Consider the following 23,240-nt stretch of genomic DNA (forward strand, 5'->3'; position numbering starts at 1 on the left):
GCCAGCTCCAGACAAGGTTCTATTGGAACCCTGCTTGTGATTTGATAAAAATCTGTGGAACCTGAAGTGTTTTTGCAAAACATTTGGGGTCCCATAAATTGGCATTTTTCGATGAAATTGTTTCATTGGAAAATTTCCAACCAACTCTAGTTTTTAACTCTACCATTTCAACCCTAAGGAAGTTAAAATGTCGATGTAGGAGGCAAAGGTGCACAGGTGATATTTAGCTGCAATTAAAGTCAGATTAAGGGAGCATCATACCTTGAGATGAGAAGGAATTAAGGATTTGTAAACATCATGTACAATGTTTGATGAGGCATTACACAAGATACATCATCCCTGTTATTTTGGCCAGACATGATTACAGTACATATCCAAGTTTAGATGCTCTTTTTATTCAATATAGGATTGTTAACATGGTCCCTTTGCCTGCCTAGAGTAATTCTATAAAAACAAGTATAGAAAAACATTTGACAAGAAGGTCATTAGTTAATTAGTGCAGGAACAAGAAATCATAAGCAGGCCCAAAGAGCTGTGTTTTCTCGCTGGAGTTTAAGTATAAGACTATTAAAGATTTTTTTCCTTTTGTGAATGGTACTGAAAAAAAGTTTAATACTAATGCCTGCCATATAAATGAAATTCCACAAATATTTTATTAGTGGTTTATAAACATTTTGGGATGGACATGTAGCTTTATATAAGTTTATTCTAAAAAAGCTAAAATATGTAGGGAATAAATTCTGCATGCATGTAGAATGCCTACCACAATAGGTTCCCAATCCTGATTACATAATAAAAATATGAAATAAAAGATTGAGGATATCAAGACTGAATCACCACACTCATATCCCTTAATGTATTTTAAAAGCTTGAACTGAAATTCTAAATGAAATGTTTTTATTCAAGTAAAAAGAAAACCTATAAAAATGACAAAAGCATCTCCCAATGACAATGGTGACATTTCCATCCTTTGAAATGGTCGATATCAATTGAGGCTCTTTTCTTCCTGCTTCTCAAAGGCTCTACACCACCTGTGCGTCAGATTATTCCTCACTTAACCTTCACTGCCCTTTCTCTTTCATACTGGAGGTGTTTAATTACCTCAGATTCACAGAGCTGCACTTCAGGTGAACATAGTCCTAATGGTCTCATTACCATTTACACAAAGAAATACTCACTGATAGTAACTAAGCAAATATCAACTGTATATCCTCTTACATAGGCAAATTTAAAAACTATCGAAGCATTCAGGTTACCTGAATATTCTTTGGTCTTCTCTCCATAGTCCAAGGGCTGCAGTTTTGAAGGATTACCCATTACCATTTCTTGTACTTCAAAATTTCTCATATATAAATAGGTTGTGACTTAGTTTGATGTCTTTTCTTTTTAGTGCTTGCAGCTCAATAACTTCTGAAGTAAGGTTGTATATCTACATACTATTGTTACTGACAGCATTTTTGCTTCTCAAAAACAAGCAGAGAATTAAGACTAAAAAAACCCTCTTCACAAATTAATGTTTAACTTGCTGTGTCTGAGCTGCAATGACTGCAACCAAATCATTAACAAATAGTTTCATCAGCAGCAATTTTTGGTGTTGAAGACGCTGGGACAGGATAAGTTCCCTCTTTGGCCTTGTCTTCACCATAGAGCTAAATCAGTGCTGCTGCAAACGCTGCAGTGGCATTGATTTAGCGCAGGGGTAGGCAACCTATGGCAGGCGTGCCAAAGGCAGCACGCAACCTGATTTTCAGTGGCACTCACACTGCCCGGGTCCTGGCCACCAATCTAGGGGGCTCTGCATTTTAATTTAATTTTAGATGAAGCTTCTTAAACATTTTAAAAACCTTATTTACTTTACATACAACAATAGTTTAGTTATATATTATAGACTTATAGAAAGAGACCTTCTAAAAATGTTAAAATATATTACTAGCACGCAAAACCTTAAATTAGAGTGAATAAATGAAGACTCGGCACACCACTCCTGGAAGGTTGCTGACCCGATTTAGCGGGTCTAGTGGAGACCTGCTCAATTGATGGCAGAGCACTCTCCCATCGATTTCTGCACTCCACCTCAACGAGAGCTGGAAGCAATGTCAGTGGCAAGGCATCTCCCATCGACACAGCGTAGTGCAGACCCCGCAGTAAGTAGATCTAAGCGACGTCAACTTGAGTTATGCTACTAACATAACAAATTGTGTAGCTTAATTTGACCAGCAGCTGTAGTGAAGACAAGCCCTTTGAAACAGATGTCACAGAAGTGAAATTGGTGAAAAGACAGAAGATATAGGAGTACTAATAACACTTACTCCTGAAAGAGATTCAGCTACTGCTTCCTTTGCTTTACATGACACAGAATGCCTCAGCTTAAGACAGGAAGATGTCCCACAGATGGGATGGAGGGTAGATTTCAGAGGTAAAATGGGTATAGGAAACCAACAGTCCTCTTGATTTACAGAAGAAAATGAATGGCTGCAAGCAATTCATACTGATAAATGTAATAGAAATAGCTATATCACGTAAGCCTAAACACCAAAGCCTTCTTTTGCTTCAGCTTTAGGTGCCATCTTGAGATACTTATTGGGACAATACTGTTTGCTGCATTCTGTACAAGAATCACTAATGAAATCTCAGCCACGAACCAATTCCTCTCCAGGTTATTTTTAGTGTTGAGATTCTCCGGCCTGCTCGACTAGGTATGACTGGCCATACCTTCTCAAATAGCCCATCAGCTCACATGATATGATCTGATAGATATGATTTCCCAATTTACCTTGAAGATCTCAATGTTTCTTTCCAGGTATCATAGCTCTGTGACCCAGCCTCCTCTGTGTCTCCGAAACTCTACCAAAGGATCTCTGTCTTAATACTTTTGCTACCAGTGTGCATTGCTGCTCAAAAGACATGCTTTTGGCTAGGCACACCCATAGAAAAGCCAGGAACCATAAAGAAGTCTGAGGATTTTTAAGAGCACTAGAAATACAATATATGCACTGTCTCTGTGTAATCCTGTTTATTGTCTACTCAATGAGTGGGGGCTTGGTCTCACTGAACAGCTTTTCTTGAAACTTGCAATTCTGCTGTCCTATTTAAACATTCACCTTCTTTCTAATTTTTCTTTATCTTTTTCAAAATCTAAAAAGGTAATGTCTTTTTCGCTGGTACATGCTACAATATGGACTGCAGGAAATGGAACCCATGCTAATATGTTTAACTTGCTTGTGTCGAGTTTACAAATTTACAGTTACAATGAGAGATTTCTGTATATTTATTTTTAATGTTTTCTGAAGCACTACAATGATTCTGTCATAAGAGGACTAACATTACTATTACAACCTATAAGATGGAGAATTAAGGAAGTGTCCAGCATTGCTTATAAATCCAAATGCTATAGTTTATGTCAACGATCCATGCATTATGAGCCTCTAAGCACATACTAACATGATAGACCATAACAGTTTTAGGGGTCTATCATGTCCATAATCTACGGCTCATTTCCTTTAATTGAAACCATAATGTCCCTGAAAAAGCTCACTCTCAATAGACCAAATGTAATAACAGCTCCATCAGATTTTCAAGTCTGAACAAGATACAAAAAAGCAAAATTATTATTTTCATTTGTAACTTACCCATGTTTGAAAGGTCACGTGACTGCTGTAACTTTTATTTTCTTGATTTTTGCTTTCTATGTTAGCATAAAAATAGGTTATTTTAATTTATGTCTCTCTTAAAAGATTGCACTGCAGCTACATCTTGAAAGTATCTCATCATCAACCCAGAAAATTGTTAGTGTGTTTTTTATTAGCGTAAAATTGGGGAAAGATGCGCTTGATGCTAAAGTACAAGAATGGCAGTCAGAAGATCTAGATTCGAATCCTGGCTCTCTGACAGGCTTTTAATGTGGCCTAAGGCAAGTCATAACCCCTCTGCATCTTAGGTTCCTCATTCATGAAAGCAGAAGAATAACGACATACCTCACTGGGGGTTGTGAGGCGTAATAAAGTAGCATGTCTAAATCACTGAGCTCCTCAGATAGAAGGTGTTAACTATTTACTGATAAAGACCCGGGTAAAAAAATTAATAAACCCATTCCTATGTGGTATGTATAAGAGGAGAGTTTTGCACCTCCTTTAAAATTAAATTTAACATGGTACTACAGTGTGCTTATTTTATGGATTCACACATTTACTCATTTCAATTAAGTCTACCACAATAACCACTTTTTACACTTTCTAATATAAAATAATGTAGCTTAAATAACAAAGCATTAAAAATAATGTATTTAGAGAGACTGATGAGTGAACAAAAGTAAAGCTGCTCCTTTGTTTACTCTAGAATAAATTAATACATAAAACAAAGTAGACTGAATAAACTGAACTGCGATTGGTATTCTGCCTAAAGAGATGGTAATGCTTTTTCTTTTTTTATAAGATGGTGACCGCTCAATACGAAGATTATATCTAACCAAACAGCCACATATACATACAGCCTACCCTGGGAGTGTTTTTAAAGAAGATTTTTATACTTCTGGCAGTTCAGGTTTAAAGGTCAGATTGAAACTATCACCATGTTTCAAAATGCAATCTGTGCAATGCAGCATAATGAAATGGTTCAGTAAAGGTGCTAGTGGAAATTCTTTTAATTAGGTCCAAGGCTTTTCAGTTGTCAACATGAATAAAGAAACATTCTCTTGCAAACAGAAAAAAAGAAAATATAAATGGAAGTTACCTTTCAAAAATGGATTTGCAATTGAGAAACAGAAGTTAGTGTTGCTATGATATCTCAAAAAACATGTTTCAGTTCCCATGAAGTGGAGAAACAAACAGTAAAGTGTAAGAGCATCTAATTGTGAAAGCTTGCTAATAAATGGGATATTAATACTATGCAAAAAATTATTTACAGACAGCCAAAAATAATCAGAAGCCAATTTCAAGCACTCATAAATACATATCATGAGTAAGATCTCCTTGGTGCAATATACAAGGCATCACAAATCAATGGCCTTAATCTAATAAACATTGCACAATGAAAGATTAAACTTTATATTTTTATTTCTTGCACTAAAGTAATTATACTTTATAATATGAAGCTCTGATGTCTACAACTAAGACTCCAATGTGACACTCTTATCATTTGAAATACTTAAAAATAAATCGATAGGGGCTGTACCAAGTATATAAAAGCAGAAAAACTGACTCCTTCAGCCACTGCTGTATCTCATAGAAAGGTATGTAGGAAACATGCCAGCAGCAAATGCAACTGGAAGATAATCACAGTTCTTAATAAACCTCCTTTCTTAATATTGACAATTTTAAAAGTAATATTGCTATTCAAAGTGCTCTCTGTCACTCTCATATCATTAGCAACATGCAGCAATATCACAAACACAAAGTTGAGCAGAGACAGACTTTAGCATTTCAAACATTTACCTACTAATGCAGATGTTTGCACCTTGATTTTCAAAGGAGCTGACCTGGGCAATTCAGGAAGTCTGATAGCTAGAAGGTACAGTCGAGTCAAGCCAGAGCAAAGCACTGACATTCTGTGTTAGGTGTTTAATCTGATTCTACTGGAACTATCGCAAGGTTATCCAATCTCTGTAACATGCACATTCACTGGAAAGACATTTCACAATAGCCCATTTTCACTCAGATACCAGGACTGAAATGGTAACAAATAACTCACTCTGAACTATGGAAAGACCACAGTTTGGGCAGCAATGTCATTATTGTGAGACCCAAGTATGGCTCTCAGAAAAAGTCTCCAGCAAAATAACAGGACTTAAGGGATTCTTTTTTCAATGTAGCAAAAAGAGTTGTTCAGAAAAACAAGCAAACTATTAAAATTTTCTATTGCATGAACAGCGTGCCAGTGAACACACCAAAGTAAATGTTACTCATCTCTGCAGAATGCAAATGGATTTAATTCACCAAAGTAAATTTTGCATATATTCAAGAGTTAATGAAGTGCTCAGTGCTCACATTACCTTGCAAAACTGAAAGCATGGTTTGCCTTAACAGCCATTCATGACTGTGGAACTGTTAGCGATATATTTTTAGTCCCTCAGCTAACATAGCCACCAACAGATCACAAATGGATCTATGTGGAGTGAGCCCAGTGGAGAGACAGACTCACCAGAATCTCCCCCTTCTTTCTTCCCCCCCGCCCCGAAGAAAGTGTGTATAATAGATCAGCTTCACAGTCTCCCTGCTGTGATGAACAACTTGATCCACTTACAGTTCCAAACACAGGATGCATGAAAGAACAGACATAAATTCACTTCTTGCAAAGAAAAACAGCTGCTCTCTAGTGGTCAGATCCTAATATTAAACAGTTTAAAGGAAAGGAAAAGACCTAGAGGAGAACAATTAATTATCTAGATAACTAAAATAATGAAACAAGGAGGAATACAAATGAGGAATAAGACAGGAACACTGATTCCAAACATTATCTACACAAAGCAAAATGATTCAAGTTAAGTCTTTGTTACCAAACATATTCAACCCAGCTGTGTTTATATAGCAGTTGTGAAAAAAAATATACCATGTACATTATTTGTGTCATGCCAGTTAATTGAATTTGCTAGCAGCACTTCCTCTGCAATGCTCCAAACATCCTCTAAGAGAAAATGTAGCTTTTAAACAGACCTGCAGAAAACTGAATCAAGAATTTTGAACTAATAAAACACAACTCTTTACTGTTATAAACGTGAAGTAAAAGTAAATAATGAAAGGAAGGAAGTCTCTTAAAATTTATTACATTCCAAAGCTTGAAGTTTTGGGTTTATTGGTGAAGTCTCTTCTGATGTTCTACAGTGCTCCTGCAATAGCTCTTTTAATGAAGTCCCATAAAATTTAATAATACTTGATTGTTGACAAATCATATATACATATGAGGCTCAGGATTCGCTGTATCCAGACATTTCTTACATAATTCTATGAAATTTACAAGTTTGACATTTCCATGGTTGTGCATAATAGCATGAGTGATGACCAGCCAGCAGATTCGGGTGCAAAGGGTAGTCAAAACGAAGAGATATTTAATACCAAGAAGAGGCACTGAAATAACTTTAATAAACTGAAATGCTGGCAAAAGCCAGAGAGCACAGAATCATACATAACTCACTCCTTCCTGCCTATCTGACTATATACGGGATGAACGGAGGAGTCACATCGCAGACTACCGAGGAGTGAAGAGATATCACAGCGGCAAGCAGTGAGCATGCATGAGTTACCCAGTGCAATGAATGGGAAACTTACTTGGATTGGCTTCTGCCCTGAGGGAATAGTCACTTTCCAATGGACATGGATAGTCTCTCACCAAGCTATGGTAACTGGAAATTATTGTTCTTACAGCAAACACTGATCATCCAAAGTAACTTGCATTAAGCTATAACAATGCATTTGACTTATCCCAGAAGAGGAATGAAACACTTCAGGAGTAGAGGCATCATTTTGAATGCGGCGATTCTAGAAGTTTGATATATGCCACTCTTGCTGATAACAATCCCCAATTTGCAAGGCTACTGCCTTGGAACCCCTAGGGGTGAGAACAGATGTTTTTAGTTATGCTTCCACTTCCTTTCATTTAGTGACTTTAAAATGACTCAGGCTAGCAACATTCTGAACTTTTTCTCCCCCTGAAATTTTGCTTCATGAATACAGCCAGGCAGTGACCAAAGCCATTTCTGACTCTTGGCTGTTTGGAGTTCTGTGTGAAATGGATTCTGGGGTCTCACCTACAACAAAGGCCGACACCTCTCTTGAAACTAGTTGGCAGGCAGCAGGCAGGCCTAGCACTGAACTATGCAGGGTGAATACAAATTACTTCTCCCACGTCGAGTCATTCTTACCAGGAATGCTTGAAATATGCTGGTGATGAGTAAGGGTGGATGCATGGTGTTGGGAGGCTTGCATACTGGTTGACGTTCTCCAGATTCCTCCTATCTCTGTTTATTGCACTGCGATTGGAACAACTGTGCCATGTTAGTGCAGAATATCTAAAAGATGGATATTCTGTACATCAAAATTACATGAATATTAATGATCTAGGCAAACAGCTACGATGCTCACCTGTGTGTGTGTCAGGACTCAAAACATTGCTTCTTTATAGGCTCCAAAGCCAGAAGTCATGTTATTTCAATGTTGTGGACAAATTATATATGTGTCATGTAGGTAGTTATCTATCCAATCTGGATAGCAGACCTTCACCACAGCAGCCAAGCTACAGTTATACATTTTTATTTTGATCTGAGGATCTGGACTGATGCGGATTAACTGAGTAAGTGATAGGCTAATGCTGGGAGAGAGGGTAGATGGAGGTAGGTGTTTGCTCTTCTAGTTCCTGCTGCTAAATGATTCACAGTCAAGAATCATCATTAACCAGGAAAATGCACTCACACATCCAACGACTACTACAAACCTGAAATAGGGCTTCCCTTTATTGAAAAATTAGTCACAGTCTACGATCATCCTGCTGAAAATTGCAGCAGAAAACTCAACATTATCAGCAAAGAGAATCCACCTTTCCACAACAAATTGGGACAGAGCAAGGTATTTCAGTATCGCTGTGATGCCAATCATCTCTGCAACGAAGACAAGCACCCTCCATATGAATGTCTGGTACTCTATTAAATGGACATCACACGACACAAGACTATCCTTTAAGTGAAATAGAAGGTATTCCTTTTTCAGTCTGAAATTTTTGAAGAAATTTTTCAAAATGCTCCAAGCAGGTCCTATGGGAAAAAATCTTGAAAATGTTACACTGCCACTTTTCTATGAGCTGCAACACTAGCCTGCATTTTGGTCACCACGCAACAACAATTATGCTTCAAACAGGTGAATGACAAGACGAAGCATGGAAGAGTATTCACTTGTATATAAGGCCTGTTCTACACTGCGGGGAGTGGAGAAGAGAGAAATCTATCTAAGTTACATGAGTAACATAGCTGAAGTCAACATACTTTGATCTACTTACTGTGATGTCTTCACTGTGGTAAGTCAACGGCTGACGCTCTCCCGTCAACTCCACCTGTGCCTCTCGCCCTGGTGGAGTACCGGAATCGACGAGAGAGCGCTCAGCAGTCGATTTATCGTGTCTACACTAGACACGATAAATCGACCCCCGCTGGATTTTTCGCTGCCCTTCAATCCAGCAGGTAATGTAGACAAGCCCTAATACTGAAAAGCTACAGAGAAATCCTTACTTAGTTTCCTTCTTCCAAAACAAAAAAGAACCAGATTACATTCTGAACTACCCTGCACATCAATGTCATATTCAACTGCCCACTAAGACAGAATTTTATTTAGGTCATTAAGTGAAAGGAAGCACACTTTACAAATTATGGATCCTAATAGCCAAATGAATATTTTGAGCGTGACTAGTAAGAGAATCTCAGATTTTTCTGTCTTCTCCCAAAAAGACACCAGCTGGACGAGACATGGCTTCTCATGCACTTGTTCTACACACTTTGCCACTCATCTCCTCTTTTAGCTTAATTAATAAAGATACTCTACTATCAGGTGGCATCAATACAGTGAAATGTAAATTGGGCACATCTTTGTCTCAGTACAGTTAAAGAACCAAACATTTATACTACACCATTAAAATTAGTTTAAACATTTTAAATGGAACTAAAGTACACCACCAGAAAGGAAGCCTGTATAGAGGAATAATAGTTCAGAATTATTTTCACAAAATAGTCTTATGGCAGGTCTACACTACGGGGCTAAGTCGACCTCCAGATACGTGAATAAACCTGCTAAATTAACCCCTGGTGGATTGATCGTCGCAGTGTCAAGCCCTTAGTAATTGATTATGAAGCAAGTGACTGGATTTCAAAATTATGTTATAAAAAAATAGGACACTGATAGAAATTCAGAGATCCAGTTGGAGGAAACCAGGGAAAAAGATTCATTAAGGTATCTCTAAAAATAAATGTCAGTCCTTTGTTGCTCTTTTAGCATATAAGGATGGCTTGAAATTCCCTCTTTCCACAGCACTCTGCTCCACCCCAAAAATCTGCTTGAATTTGTTTTGTTTTGTTTTGTTTCACATTAGATATGTCATACATGTTCTCTCTTTTCTTCCTGCAAGACTTTGTAATTTTTAGAGGACTTGGAATCTGACATATTAACTGGGTATTTTAATCAAAGTTGCAGCATTCCCAGCAAAAGTGTCAACTTTGCCTCCCTGTCACTCAGGGGTCGCGCAAAAGGCAACCTACATTTCAGCCTCCTGATGTTCTATTGGGTTCCATATGCTTCAAAGATTGCTAAATTCTGTCAGGCAAAAAAGATAAAGACAGGAGAAGCAGTTCACTTAACAGAACACATGGGGGCTTTGGCACCATCATCAGATACGTTAGAAACTAAACAGATAAAAAGGATTGCTATTTCTAGTAATGCAGTAGCTTAAAATATCCAAACAATGTATACGTACCACATCATTGGGAAGGCTCTGTAGATCATCAAAAGGAGTTTCCAGTGTGTTGGTATCAACATTAAGAATCACCACATCTTCCAGGGCCATATTTCTAACTTTCTAAAAAAATACCAAAGAAAGAAAAGGAGGGGGAGGGAAGTCAAATATCCATAAGGGACATCAATCATAACATAACATTCTGCTAACTACACTATTCCCCAAACACTTTAAAAGAAGCAAGTGGTTTCCTCCTATTCCTCACTCTGTGTGTGTATGCGCACACGCGTGATGTTTGTTGTTTAACATTTGTTGTTTTTGTTTTTCCATTTCTTCTAATTAAATCCTTAACCTGCAGAAGGACGTTTCTTAGAATCCTGTGTACTGTGATTTCTGGAGGAATCGTAATATTCTTCTAGATCACTCAACCAAGGAGGTATTTCAAGGTTTTCTAACATTCATTTACTTCTTGTTTCCCCCTTCAATCCTGATTCAAAGCACAACTTCTAGTCGCATCAAGATTCAAAATAAGTACTTTTAAAAAAATTCAGTATTTTGTTTAAATAGCAAACAGAAAGTTGGCTCTTCCAGTTGATGAAGTGCTAGTAAGGCCAACCTTGGGTCTGCTTTACCATCTCTGGCTTTGCCTTAGCACCTCCAAAACTCCTCATTCACAAACGAGATTACATTTTAGCAAAATGGACAGTGTTAAAGATAAACTGAGTGAGAGGGAAGCTAGAATTCTTTTCTTCCTTAATTCTAGGATTTCCAGGACACCACAAAAGATTACAAAATACTTCCAGGATTCTAACACAAGCCTCCCCACTCACAAGGCTTTGAGAAAAATCCCACTTCCTGTTATTTCTTTTGGATGGCTACCCATATAATATGTTGTCTAAGGCCTTGTCTATACTGCCACTTACAGGGCTGAAACGTTCTTCACTCAGGGGTGTGAACCTCCCCTTCCCCCCGAGCGATGCAAGTTTCAGTGCTGTAAAGTGGCAGTGTAGATAGTGCCACAGCGCTGGGAGCTGCACTCCCAGTGCTGGTAGCTATTCCCCTCGTGGAGGTGGTTTTATTACAGTGCTGGGAGAGCGCTACACAGCCTAACGTGACTACACTGCCATGTTAAAGCGCTTTAACATCGACTGTGTAGACATACCCTAGGAGCAGCAGACTCCACAGCAAACTGATGCTCAAATCTTAAACCAACCTTTGTAAGACAAAACAGACAGACTACATGGCCACACATATTTGGCTAAACTTATTTGCTAAGAAAGTGGATGTCTAGCCCAGCTAGAGTTTTAGAGGAAGAACTTTGTGGGCTACAGAACTCAGTTAGAAATTGTCAGTCTTCTGGACCAAACACAGAGGAGCAGAAGGGTTTCTGGAAATACGCATATGAGAGAACCATTACAAAGGGATGAAAGTGATACAGATTTGGAATGTTGTTCCTGGAACAAAAATCTTTCCAACTTTCTGTTTGTATACATGGACAAAAACGTTCCACAGTATAAGCCCAAATGCACACACCCTCTTCTCAAGGGTCAGCTGGAATGAGGTTTTTGACTCTATTCCCAATCCCCAAGTCAAAGCATTGGTTGCTGAGCGTTTATGTTTACATTTCCTACAATGGTACACAGATGCACAATAGAAGAAAAGCATAGCCTCTTTTTGAAAAGAACAGCCCTTGGTAGCTTTTGCTGTTTAAGTACCCAAGAAGCAGAAGACCGCCAGATTTCATTTCCCCTCTTAAGCAACATTAACTGCACTGCTGGTGGTTTCAATAATGGAATTTAAATATTCCCTTAACAATCAATTTTTCCATCCAACCTGGGAACTGTATCTACATATAGTTTTTAAATTCACATACAAGTAAGTGGAATATCCAAGTACCATATTTATCTATCTATTCAGCAGATCCTCAGTTTGATCTTCTCTCTCCATCTACCCCAGGCTGCCACCAGCCAAAGAAGCAAGGTAATGGTCCTGAGCATGTTCTAATGAGGTATTCAGGCAGCTGGATGAGAAAAATTAATAGTAATCTCAACCCACAATGTTATTTATTTTGAAACATCCTCCTATGAAATCTGATCTACGTACACTACATTTCTACAGGGACCTAGAAATGTGAATTCCTGTGAAGCACACATCCAACAATACTGGATCTTCTGAAAAGAAGACATAGAATAAAAATGTTTCCAGATCAGGAAGACATGGACTGACACTTAAAATGCATTAGCAACTTGGACAGAGCCAAGAATGTATTCCATCACAAAACTGGCCTGTAAGGTAAAGATGGAATGAGAAAAAGTACTGATGGCGAGAGGAAGTGAGAAAGGAGAACACATAATGAACAGTCAGTTCAAAACACAGGTGGAGGAATTCATTTCAGTTTTTTTAATACTGGCAATTCATTGACATGTTATCTCAGGACAATGCAACTTCTGCCCTCCAAGTGGTAAGGAAAGAAAACAATGTGCCTATTAAAGGGTGACAGTGTCTAGTCAACTGCACAGCTTCAAACTAACAGACACCAAGAAGCAACTAATAAGATGGTTTGCAGATGGTTGATATTCAATATTCAAATGGTCAGAGTTCAGATACTGGTGTTATAGTGGGTGAGATACTGTAGATAGGCCACCAAGCCAGAGACTACCCACTGGCTTCAACTACAAAAAAAAGAGGGCTGATGGTATCATCCTGGAGGGCATCAAACCACACTGGTACATGCGACAGGCAATTTCTAAGCATGAGAGAGCTAGGTCTGGAACAGCAGTGGTTTTGTAGTTAGAGACTGGTGAAGGGGCTCTGCTATGGAGTAAACAGGCCCAGGACCTGCAAAGACAACACCTGACAGTTGGAACCATTAACACCAAATTCTCTTTCACACACACACACACACACACACACACACACACACACACACACACACACACACACACACACACACACAAAATGAAGTATGGCAATAAAGGAAATTTTCCAATAAAATGGTAAACTATTCTCTCCCCCAATAGTGCCACTCTCTTGAATAAACAAACTGGCTGCTTTTAAAGTCTGCTATAGAAACCACTTTTAATCTCACACCCTCCAACCATACAGAGCAGTCGCTTAAGCCAATTAATTAGGTCATTTATGCACAATCCCTCTAGGTAGCAAGAACAGGTCTCTAACAAACCATTTGTGGGGAAAGGGATGTTAAAAAAGGGAGGCTAGGGAACTAAATGTGTGTCAGCAAAAAGTAATACATGAGAGAACGCACAAGAAAAATTTAGATCAAAGTTTTAAAAAATGGGAACCTAAAGTTAGGTTACTACCGGCAGCCTTAGGCACCTAAATAAGCAGCCTCAGCTTTCAAAGGTACTGCACACCCAGCAGAGCCAATCAACTTCAAGAGCAGTGGTTAAGTGCTTACAATCAATCAATCAAGCTACTTATTTAGGGTACATCTACACAGTAATCCTTCCTACCCGGCAGTGAGCCTCAGAGCCTGGGTCAAATGATGTTCCCACTTGCGCTGGACCCTAGTCTCCAAGACCTTCCCCCTTCTCCACTTTTCAAAGTGTGGGCTCCATCTTGAGCGGGAATATCTACACTGCTATATTTAGTCTCATGGTATGAGCCTGAGTCACCTGACCTAGGTTCTGAGACTCGCTGCTACAGGTATATGACTTCATCTTTTGTTTGGTTGTGGATTTTTTTTGTTTTTGTTTTTTGCAGTATAGATATATCCATAGGTGCCTAAGTCTGCACTTTCAACCCTAAAGTTAAGCTTCTCTTTCTGAAATTTCTGGCCTTAAATGGTGTATTTAAGGTTAAATGCTCAATGCCAAATTATAGCTAAAACTCTCACCTGATCTATTTAATTGCCACATACTATAAATAGGTCACTGTCTTATGCACAGAACCCAACTTGGAGTTTTTTGTTGTTGTGTTTTTTTTTTTTTGGGGGGGGGGGGAATATTTGCCATCAGATCTACAAACTAATTAAGTCTGATTTTAAGGGAAGAGTATTCCATATAATTCTTTCCTTACAAAAGAAGCACAAGTCCTTCATGAAAAGCAAGATACTTCCCTCCCCACTCTCAGGAACCAAAAGGTCACTCAGTTGGCTTAAATCTGATAAACTCTAAGGTAACCCAGCAGTCTTGCTTCTTCTGGGAGTCAGGAAGCAGCAGACAAACTGATTTGCTCCTTCCTGCTTCAGAAAATTAAAAATTTCAGTTATACTCAGAGGACTCTTGAAAGCTCCAACAAAAAAATCGTTAGCTATGTGCTTAACCAAAGCCAGAAGCTTTTAAAAATTGAGCACCAGAAGGACAAGACAGAAGGGATTATACCTCCTCTTGATTATTACAGGAGCAGCAGCAGTGGCCTACAGATGCAAATTTGAACTTGCCAGTAAGTGTTTCTGTAACTTGGATGAAGAATCTATGGGTATGTCTGCATTGGAATCATACACCCATCACTGGCCCGTGTCAGCTGACTCGGGCTTCTAGGGCCTAGGCAGTGGGGCTATAAAACTGCAATGTACACGTTAGCCCAGGCTCTGGGACCCTCACCCTCCTGTAAAGCAGCATCCTTTCTCAACAAATGTCTTTATCAAGGAAGATAGGTTACAACTCTTTGGGTACCTTAAAAAGACACTTCTGGATTGAGTAGTTCTCTTCTAATGGTGGCATCCTTCAGCCCAGGGAGCAAGAGACAGAGTCTGGGAATCAAAGCCACTTCTCATGTGACAGCTCTCAAACACCCCCAACTTGCAAATCTGCTTTTCACCTTAAATGCACCAAGTTCCAAAAGGTACAAATAGCTACAATTTATTAATATTCTCATTGATTCTCCAACCCCACACCCTAATATCAAATTCATTATCAGTAAATCACAAAGAATAATATTCTATTTATCACAGCCGCCTAACTAGCTAAACAAAATATTGGAAACAATGCACTGCATGCTTAATAAAATTAAGTAGATCTATTAAGTCAGTATTTTACTAACAGTACAGAGAATAAGAGGAAAATATGACTAGAAATAGCTGTATATACCTGTAATAGCTGTCAACTGTTGGAAATGGGCCATCCTGATTATTACTACAAAAGTTTTTTTTCTCCTGCTGATAACAGCTCACCTAATAGCTCACCTTAATTAATTACTCTCGTTAAGTGGGTATGGCAACACCCATTTTTTCATGTTCTCTATCTTCCTACTGTATTTTCCACTGCATGCATTCGATGAAGTGAGTTTTAGCCCACGAAAGCTTATGCTCAAATAAATTTGTTAGTCTCTAAGGTGCCACACGTAATCCTCGTTCTTTTTATATAAACTCTGCAGCATACACAGTCATAATATGTTAGACAATTTGTGCATTAGTTTGCATTTGTCTAATTTTCCTATAGACTTTTGCATGTGTTGATTTAAAACACTCCAGTGAAGATATGGGTAATCTGCTCATAAAAAGGAGGGTTTCCCCCTCTTTTCACTTAATTCCTGGTAGCCATCATTCATTCATAATAAAATACAGCAAGCCAGACTAACATCGCCACCTGCCTTTTATTTTAAATGCCACTTTTTAAAGAGTGGAGAGGTATGGAAACCCAGTTTAACAAGCACACTGAACCCATTGTTTATGGCCTCCATAAACATGGCTTAGTAAGAATTACTGACTTAATCAGAGTGAACTTATCTCCTGGTGAAAAGAGCACTTTAAATTTCAGAAATGGCACCTTTACTGTGAAAATCTCTTAACTTCTGAAACAAACTCCAGGGGGCCTTAAACACCAGGCCAGTAAATAAGCAGCAGTTAGTGTGATTTGTCCTCCTCTTGAGCATCTGAACACTTGAGATCATTAAATTATTTTATGTAAAAGTTTGCAAAAACACTGAGAAACTATATTCAATAGAGAAGCATAAAAAAGGCAAGAGAGCCTGAGTGAGGCAAAGATGCAATAATTAATCACGTTGTAAACAAACTTCTTCACCATTACTAACAACAGCCCCTGTTATTAAATGTGAAAGAAAATATTAAATCCAGTTTATGTTTCATTATTTATGCTCTTGGTTTACTTTTTGCCTTTCCTACCACTTGAACAATGTACTCAGTGACACTTACGTTTGTAATTTGTTTCATTTTCAGGTGCTTACTACTACATTTGAGTTTCAAATAAAAAATTCTATTTGTATAAGATAAACTATTGTCACTAGATTAAAAAAAAATCTCTCTCGGTTTTAGGATTTTTAGCTTTTTTTAAACAATTTAAATTTTGAGACAAATTGAACTTCACAGTGGCTCTTCTTGATCCGATACAAAGGAGATGGGCATATTACAAATACTGAAGTGGGAGATAGGAGACAGAAAACCTATTTTCTTACTAAAAAAACAAATGTTCAGAAAGTTTACAAAACAAAAATAATACATTTTCTATCATAATTTTATATACTTTCTTAGAATGCAAAGTATCATTCACAACAATTAGTCTAAGATCTGTTTGCTTTATGACTTGTCTACATCACTGACAATTAATGTTTACAGTTTATTTACCTAAGAACACCAAAATACTGCAGACAACAATGTGTCAATCTGGCTACCAGAAGCAGGAAAAGCAACGGATATAAAATTTTATTATTTCATGCCCCAACAGCAGCCAGAAGGACTTAATGAAATCAGCCTTAGATTTACAATCTGAAATAGCTATTCAACAGGCAGATATGGTTAAGCTAAATGTACCCTTTGACCTTTCAACCCTTTGATCCTGGCACAGCAGGTGGCCTACTACCCCCTCCTGTGCATCTTCCACTCTTCCGCCAGTCTCCTAACCTTGATGTGCAGTAGCCCTGATCCTACACAGGTGATTCTCAAGATCCTTATCACAAGCAGCTGCTGCAAACTGAATGACAAAAATCACTAGTGCTGATGTGATCCAATACTATTGGGCGACACAGGAAAAGGCTTCTTTCTGCAGTTACTGAAAAGTTTTTCAGGGCTGAAATTAATAAAGATCTCTTCTAAAAACTTCATATAACAACATATCCAGAATCCCTTTTTAAATCCAAAGTCATTTTTCAATGATAGACCATCTTAAAAATTACTTTTCATGCATTTGGGTCAGTGGTTCTCACACTGTGGGTCAGGGCCTCAAAGGGGGTTGGGACCCCGTTTTAATGGAGTCACCAAATCCGGCTTAGACTTACTGGGGCCCGGGGCTGAAGCCCAAGCCCTACCGCCTGGGCCAAAGCTGAAGCCCTGGGCAGCAAGGCTCAGGTTACAGGCCTCCTGCCCGGGGCTAAATCCTTGGGGCTTTGGCTTTGGACCCCTGCTTGGGGTGGTGGGGCTTGGGTGGGTTCAGGCTTTGGTCCTCCTTCCTGGGGTTGTGTATAATGTTTGTGGTCAGAAGGGGGTCGCAGTGCAATGAAGTTTGAGAACGCCTGATTCAGGGTCTATTTCATCTTTGCCTCTAGAACAATAAACATCAATGCTTTCCAGTCAAAATATCTGCAAATCCAAAAACTGTTTTATTTCTTTAAATCTTGAATTAAAGAATGCTTTTTCATGTTCCCACATCTTTGCTATTTCCTTATTATAAAATTTGGAAACTATTTCCAAAGTTATTTGTACAAAAGCCACAGCATGATAATACACTTATCAAGTTCACAAGTTAAACCCTTTAAGAAGCACTAAAGATTATCCCACCTAATGATACAAATGCAAAAATACACAATCATCAGTATTACTGAAAAACCTCAATGGCTAATGGCAAAGAATTAATAGGTACTTACAGAATGGGTGTGTGAGTGCAACTAAGAACTAATTACATAGGGAAGGTCCAGAGACTATTTCTACAACTCTTATCAGATACTTACTGTGTCCAACCAGACTAAAGATTTTAAAGAAGAACCTGAAAGTTATCCTATGACAACCATGTCTCCTGCCACTGAGATAAACAAAAGTACAGTGGCAGTAGACATAGTTGTCACAGGATATGCAGATACAATATGCAGATACCGGATTTTGATCTTGGTAACTGTTCCTCATGCTTAGATACAATAAAAGAGAAACATTTTCCTTGCTGACATATTTGATTGTAATATTTTGTATACAAAAACATGTCAGTGAATTTGACAGATCTAAAATATATCTGTAGCCATAGATAAAGAATGCCTAAGCAATGAGGGTTTCTTAAACGTATGCAATGTCCTTTCTTTATACAAGGCTGAATCCAGCATCACAGTGGCGTGCGGTATTGCATATTTACACAACGGCTATGACTGTGGTAAGCGCTGAATGGAAGATTGTACTGTCAACAATTGAATATCTGACAGCTACAAAGGAATATCCCAAAACAGTTAAACAAAACCACATGTGCTTAAATCCCAATAGATATCCTACTAGGTCAAGGGCATTCCTCTTCAATCAGCACCATCGCACTAATCGTTTCAGCTACAAAAACAGTTGCTGAACCAATCACTTACTATGACAAAACATAGAGAGGTTGCCAACTAAGTTTAGCACTGTTCATACACAAAGACTAACTTAAAATAATGTGTACTCTGAAATAACGTTTAATATAGGGGTAGTAACAGAAGTGGAAGATTGAAGGAACAAGTTAATTTGAGATGGTTTCATTATCTTATCTCACTACTATTTATCAGTACTAAATACTTATCTTTATCTAATATGAATTCGATTAGTACCATAAGTGTGCCCCATTATTCATGTAATAGTCCAAGCCTTGCTTATATAACAGCTTATAAACTTTTAGTCTTCTTTGAAGTCTCTTTATGGATTGCTAAATGGAAATCTTATATAGAATGACTAACTAGGTGATGATAGAAAGACTGAAAAATAAGAGCACCACACAGTTCCATATTTTCTACCAGGATTTTCCCTCATAAATCAGCTAGTGCCCTCTGACCTGTAACAGGAGATTATCTTATCTCACTAGAGAACATTTCAGTCACACCAAATTAGATTTAACAGTCAATGGATACATTTGATATTTTAATCATCAGAAAAAATTGTCATTTTTCATTAACATATTTGCTGTCTCTATATAGACCCAATGCCACACCAGAAACTCAAAGCCAAATCTAAGGTGCACAATTGTTTGGAAATGTCTGTGGGAATAGAAAAGAGGGTATATGTTAAAGAAAAAAAAAGTATTTACATTACTCCAATAATTCCTTTTAGAGGGAACCAGTTTGAGAACTTTTTCTAAAGAAAAGACCCTAAAGACAAATCAAATAAATTATTCACTTCTTATCTCCCAGTTAACCACGCTTTAGCTACTTTTTTCTCCATAGAGATGTTTCCATATTTAGGCTCCCACTAAAAACAGAATTTGGAAAAATGTATGTAGGAATGCCCTGATCCTGGAATTTAAGCTATCTGTGGCAGAAAGTTGAATACATGGGGAACCTCAATTTCTTCCATGGGACTCCGTATAGGCACAAGGGTCCCACCTGCCTGGATCTGATTGCAGGATCAGGGGCCTTAGGCTCTTCTCATCCTCGAACAAGAATCTTTGTGTGTGTCAAGCACTTTGAAAGACATCTAGGCTGTAATTTGTATATTAATTTAATTAAACATTTTCTACTGATCTATATATTGGACAATTAGAATATCCTTTTAATTATACTTTATTATTTTACTATTGAAACACTGTCAAATAGCAGATCTTAAACAATACACAACTGTTAAGAACATAAGTGAATCCTCTGATGCTAAAATATTGCGCTAACATGGTTGAAAGATTCAATATATTTTTCTATGTTCAAAAAAAGTAACAAGCTTTCAGCATTAGAAACAGGCTAACAGGTAAACTGCAGTAAAACTACAGTAATAATCTGGCTAATTTGACAAAAGCCTATCTTCCCCCTGGCCAGGGTGCAGACAAATTATGGTTTACTTACTAGTAAATATTAGATCAAATAGCCCCTGGTAGATTTTATTTATTTATTTATTTTTAAGGCAAAGGCAAAGATATCCAAGACACAGAAAATGGATCTTTTACTGCAGAGGAAGGACAGGAGTTTTGTTTGTTTATTTGTTTTTAATTTTACATGGGACTTCGAATAGCAACACTTCACCAATATGTCTGTGTTCCAGAAGCTATGGTTTATCAAAAAAACATACTGGATACACACTGCTAAACAGTATGGGGCAGAAAAGTTCTTGTGCTATACAAAAAAAGCATAGAACAATGGATGCTAGGTTATCTATCTAGATATTTACATGGCTCCAACACTTAACATCTAAGTGCCTGAAGATGTATTATCCGAAACCCACTGTCTCATAAATCTAGAGTGTAAATCACATTTGCACAGATTAGGCAAACAAATCAGTTTTCACCTTAACGCCAAACATTAATCTTCACCACTACTCTGATTTGATCAGTTAACGTAATATTTGTTGCAATATGAAGCCAGGAGGAAACAAGCATTTGTACATACTGTCTGTCTTCTCAGGAAGAAAGGCTACATAGGAGGAAGAATAATGACAAGAGGGAGAACATTGTTCTAGTTGACCAAAAGTATCAAATCATATGTTCTTTAGTGACACACAATCATCTCTACTAGAAGAGGAAAAAACAGATCGCCTTTCCTAAGACTGCACTGTACAATGCAGATGGCCCCTGAGACACTAGATCTGAATGTCCTTGAAATTTAGAAAACTCCATATCCAAAGCTGGTGGGTGAGTCCCATTTCTAGCATTCTGGGCATTTGGATACTGGGCCTGAATTTGAACCTTCCCATTCTCCCATTGATCCATTCTTTGTATCATTTTATCCCTCCTTAGCCTTGACCATTCTTGGAAATAACACAGACACATGAATTAACAAGGAAGCCTATAGTACAACTCCTTTCCCACTAGAGCTACCACAAAACTGTAAGAGAACAGAGTTAATAAATCTTCTCTAGAAACAAGAAAGAGACTATGAACTACAACAGAACACAACATTTACATGGAAAGTTTTCAGACTCACAAAAATGGCTTTGGAGAGGTGATTCCATCTTTGTAATTGGGGGAGGAGGGAAAGAATTGACAGTTAAGGGCTCTGATGTAGTAAGTTCAATGATACTTACTGCCTGTATAGCACGGTTTGTCTTTAAATCACTGTGCACATATTAACTTCACAACACAAATTTATTATCCCCATCTTAAAGATGGGAAAAGTAAGACAGAGATGAAGTGACTTGCTTAATGAGCTAGGATCTGAACTCCTGAGTTCTTGGTTTCCAGCCACATGCTCAGTCCACCAGACCATGCTGACTCATTGCCAATTCCTGCTTGCCTACTGTGCAGGATACAAACTTGTTAACCTCCTGTAGGAAAGGGCTCACCACACTCAGTTTGATGCAAGTTCCCATATCCCAGGAGTGATTACATATGGGACAAGAGTTGAAGTGAGGATCTTATCTAAAAAGAGGTTTTAACACAACAATTCATGTATTATTTGTACTTGTGGGGTTTAGAATTAAGTCCCCCAAACTATATTTGAATCATATTAAGTTTAATATCTATTCAAATCATGAATGTACTGTTGTGTATAGTTTTACACCATACTGGATAGTGGCACAGGCGAAACTAAGAACAACATAATCATCCCCTTAACAGTGCTGCATAGTGTGTTAATATCATCTAACCTACTGGTAGCCAAAAACAGCAGAATACAGTACAAATATCCCTACAAGGTATATAAAAGCCTATAATCCCAGTAGCCTAGAGCTTCAGTATTTTTCATTTTAAAATACTGCATTTTACCACTGTAAAAACACAAAATAAAATAAAAACAGTACCCTAGTAAACCAGTGACCAAACTCACTATTTTAGATTCTCAATTTGGATGGTATTCACCCAAGAGTTCTGAAGGAACTCAAATGTGAAACTGCAGGACTGCTAACTTATGTCTGTAACCTATCATTTAAATCAGCTTCTGTACCAGATGACTGGAGAATAGCTAATGTGAAGCCAATTTTTAAAAAGGGCTCCAGAGGAAACCCCGGCAACAACAGGCCGGTAAGCCTGACTTCAGTACCTGGCAAACTGGTTGAAACTATAGTAAAGAATAAAATTGTTAGACATATAGATGAATGTAATAGTCAATAAGGACTAGTCAACATGGTTTTTGTAAAGGGAAATTATGCCTCACCAATCTACCAGAATTTGGGGGGTCAACAAGCATGTGGACAAGGGGATCCAGTAGATACAGTGTATTTAGATTTTCAGAAAGCCTTTGACCAAGTCCCTCACCAAAGGCTCTTAAGCAAAGTAAGCTGTCATGGGATAAGAGGGAAGGTTCTCTCATGGATTGGTAACTGGTTAAAAGATAGGAAACAAAGGGTAGGAATAAATGGTCAGTTTTCAGAATGGAGAGAGGTAAATAGTGGTGTCCCCCAGGGGTCTGTACTGGTCCCAGTCCTATTTCACATATTCATAAATGATCTAGAAAAAAGGGGTAAACAGCGAGGTGGCAAAATTTGCAGATGATATAAAAACTACTCAAAATAGTTAAGTACTAGACAGACTGCAAAGAGCTACAAAAGGATCTCTCAAAACTGGGTGATAGATAAAATTCAGTGTTGATAAATGCAAAGTAATGCACATTGGAAAACATAATCCCAACTGTATATATATAAAATGATGGAATCTAAATTAGGTGTTACCACTCAAGAAAGATCTTGGAGTGATTGTGGATAGTTCTCTGAAAACATCCTCTCAATGCGCAGCTGCAGTCAAAAAAGCAAACAGCATGTTGAGAATCATTAAGGAAGGGATAAATAAGAAGACACAAAATATCATACTGCCTCTATATAA

The 23,240-nt window shown here is 37.9% G+C and overlaps 1 protein-coding gene across 7 annotated transcripts in view; it reads right to left on the minus strand.

Annotated features, from left to right (window-relative positions):
• DENND1A (DENN domain containing 1A) overlaps positions 1-23,240 on the minus strand; it is a 363,162-nt gene that overhangs the window by 128,200 nt on the left and 211,722 nt on the right. For all 7 annotated transcript variants that reach the window (XM_044992540.1, XM_044992536.1, XM_044992539.1 and 4 more), the window contains one exon: positions 10,444-10,545. In XM_044992540.1, coding sequence (XP_044848475.1) covers positions 10,444-10,545 — 102 coding nt within the window. The remainder of the gene's footprint in view (positions 1-10,443; positions 10,546-23,240) is intronic.

This window comes from Mauremys mutica, chromosome 18, assembly GCF_020497125.1.
Source record: "Mauremys mutica isolate MM-2020 ecotype Southern chromosome 18, ASM2049712v1, whole genome shotgun sequence".
In the NCBI taxonomy this organism is placed as follows: Eukaryota; Metazoa; Chordata; order Testudines; family Geoemydidae; genus Mauremys; species Mauremys mutica.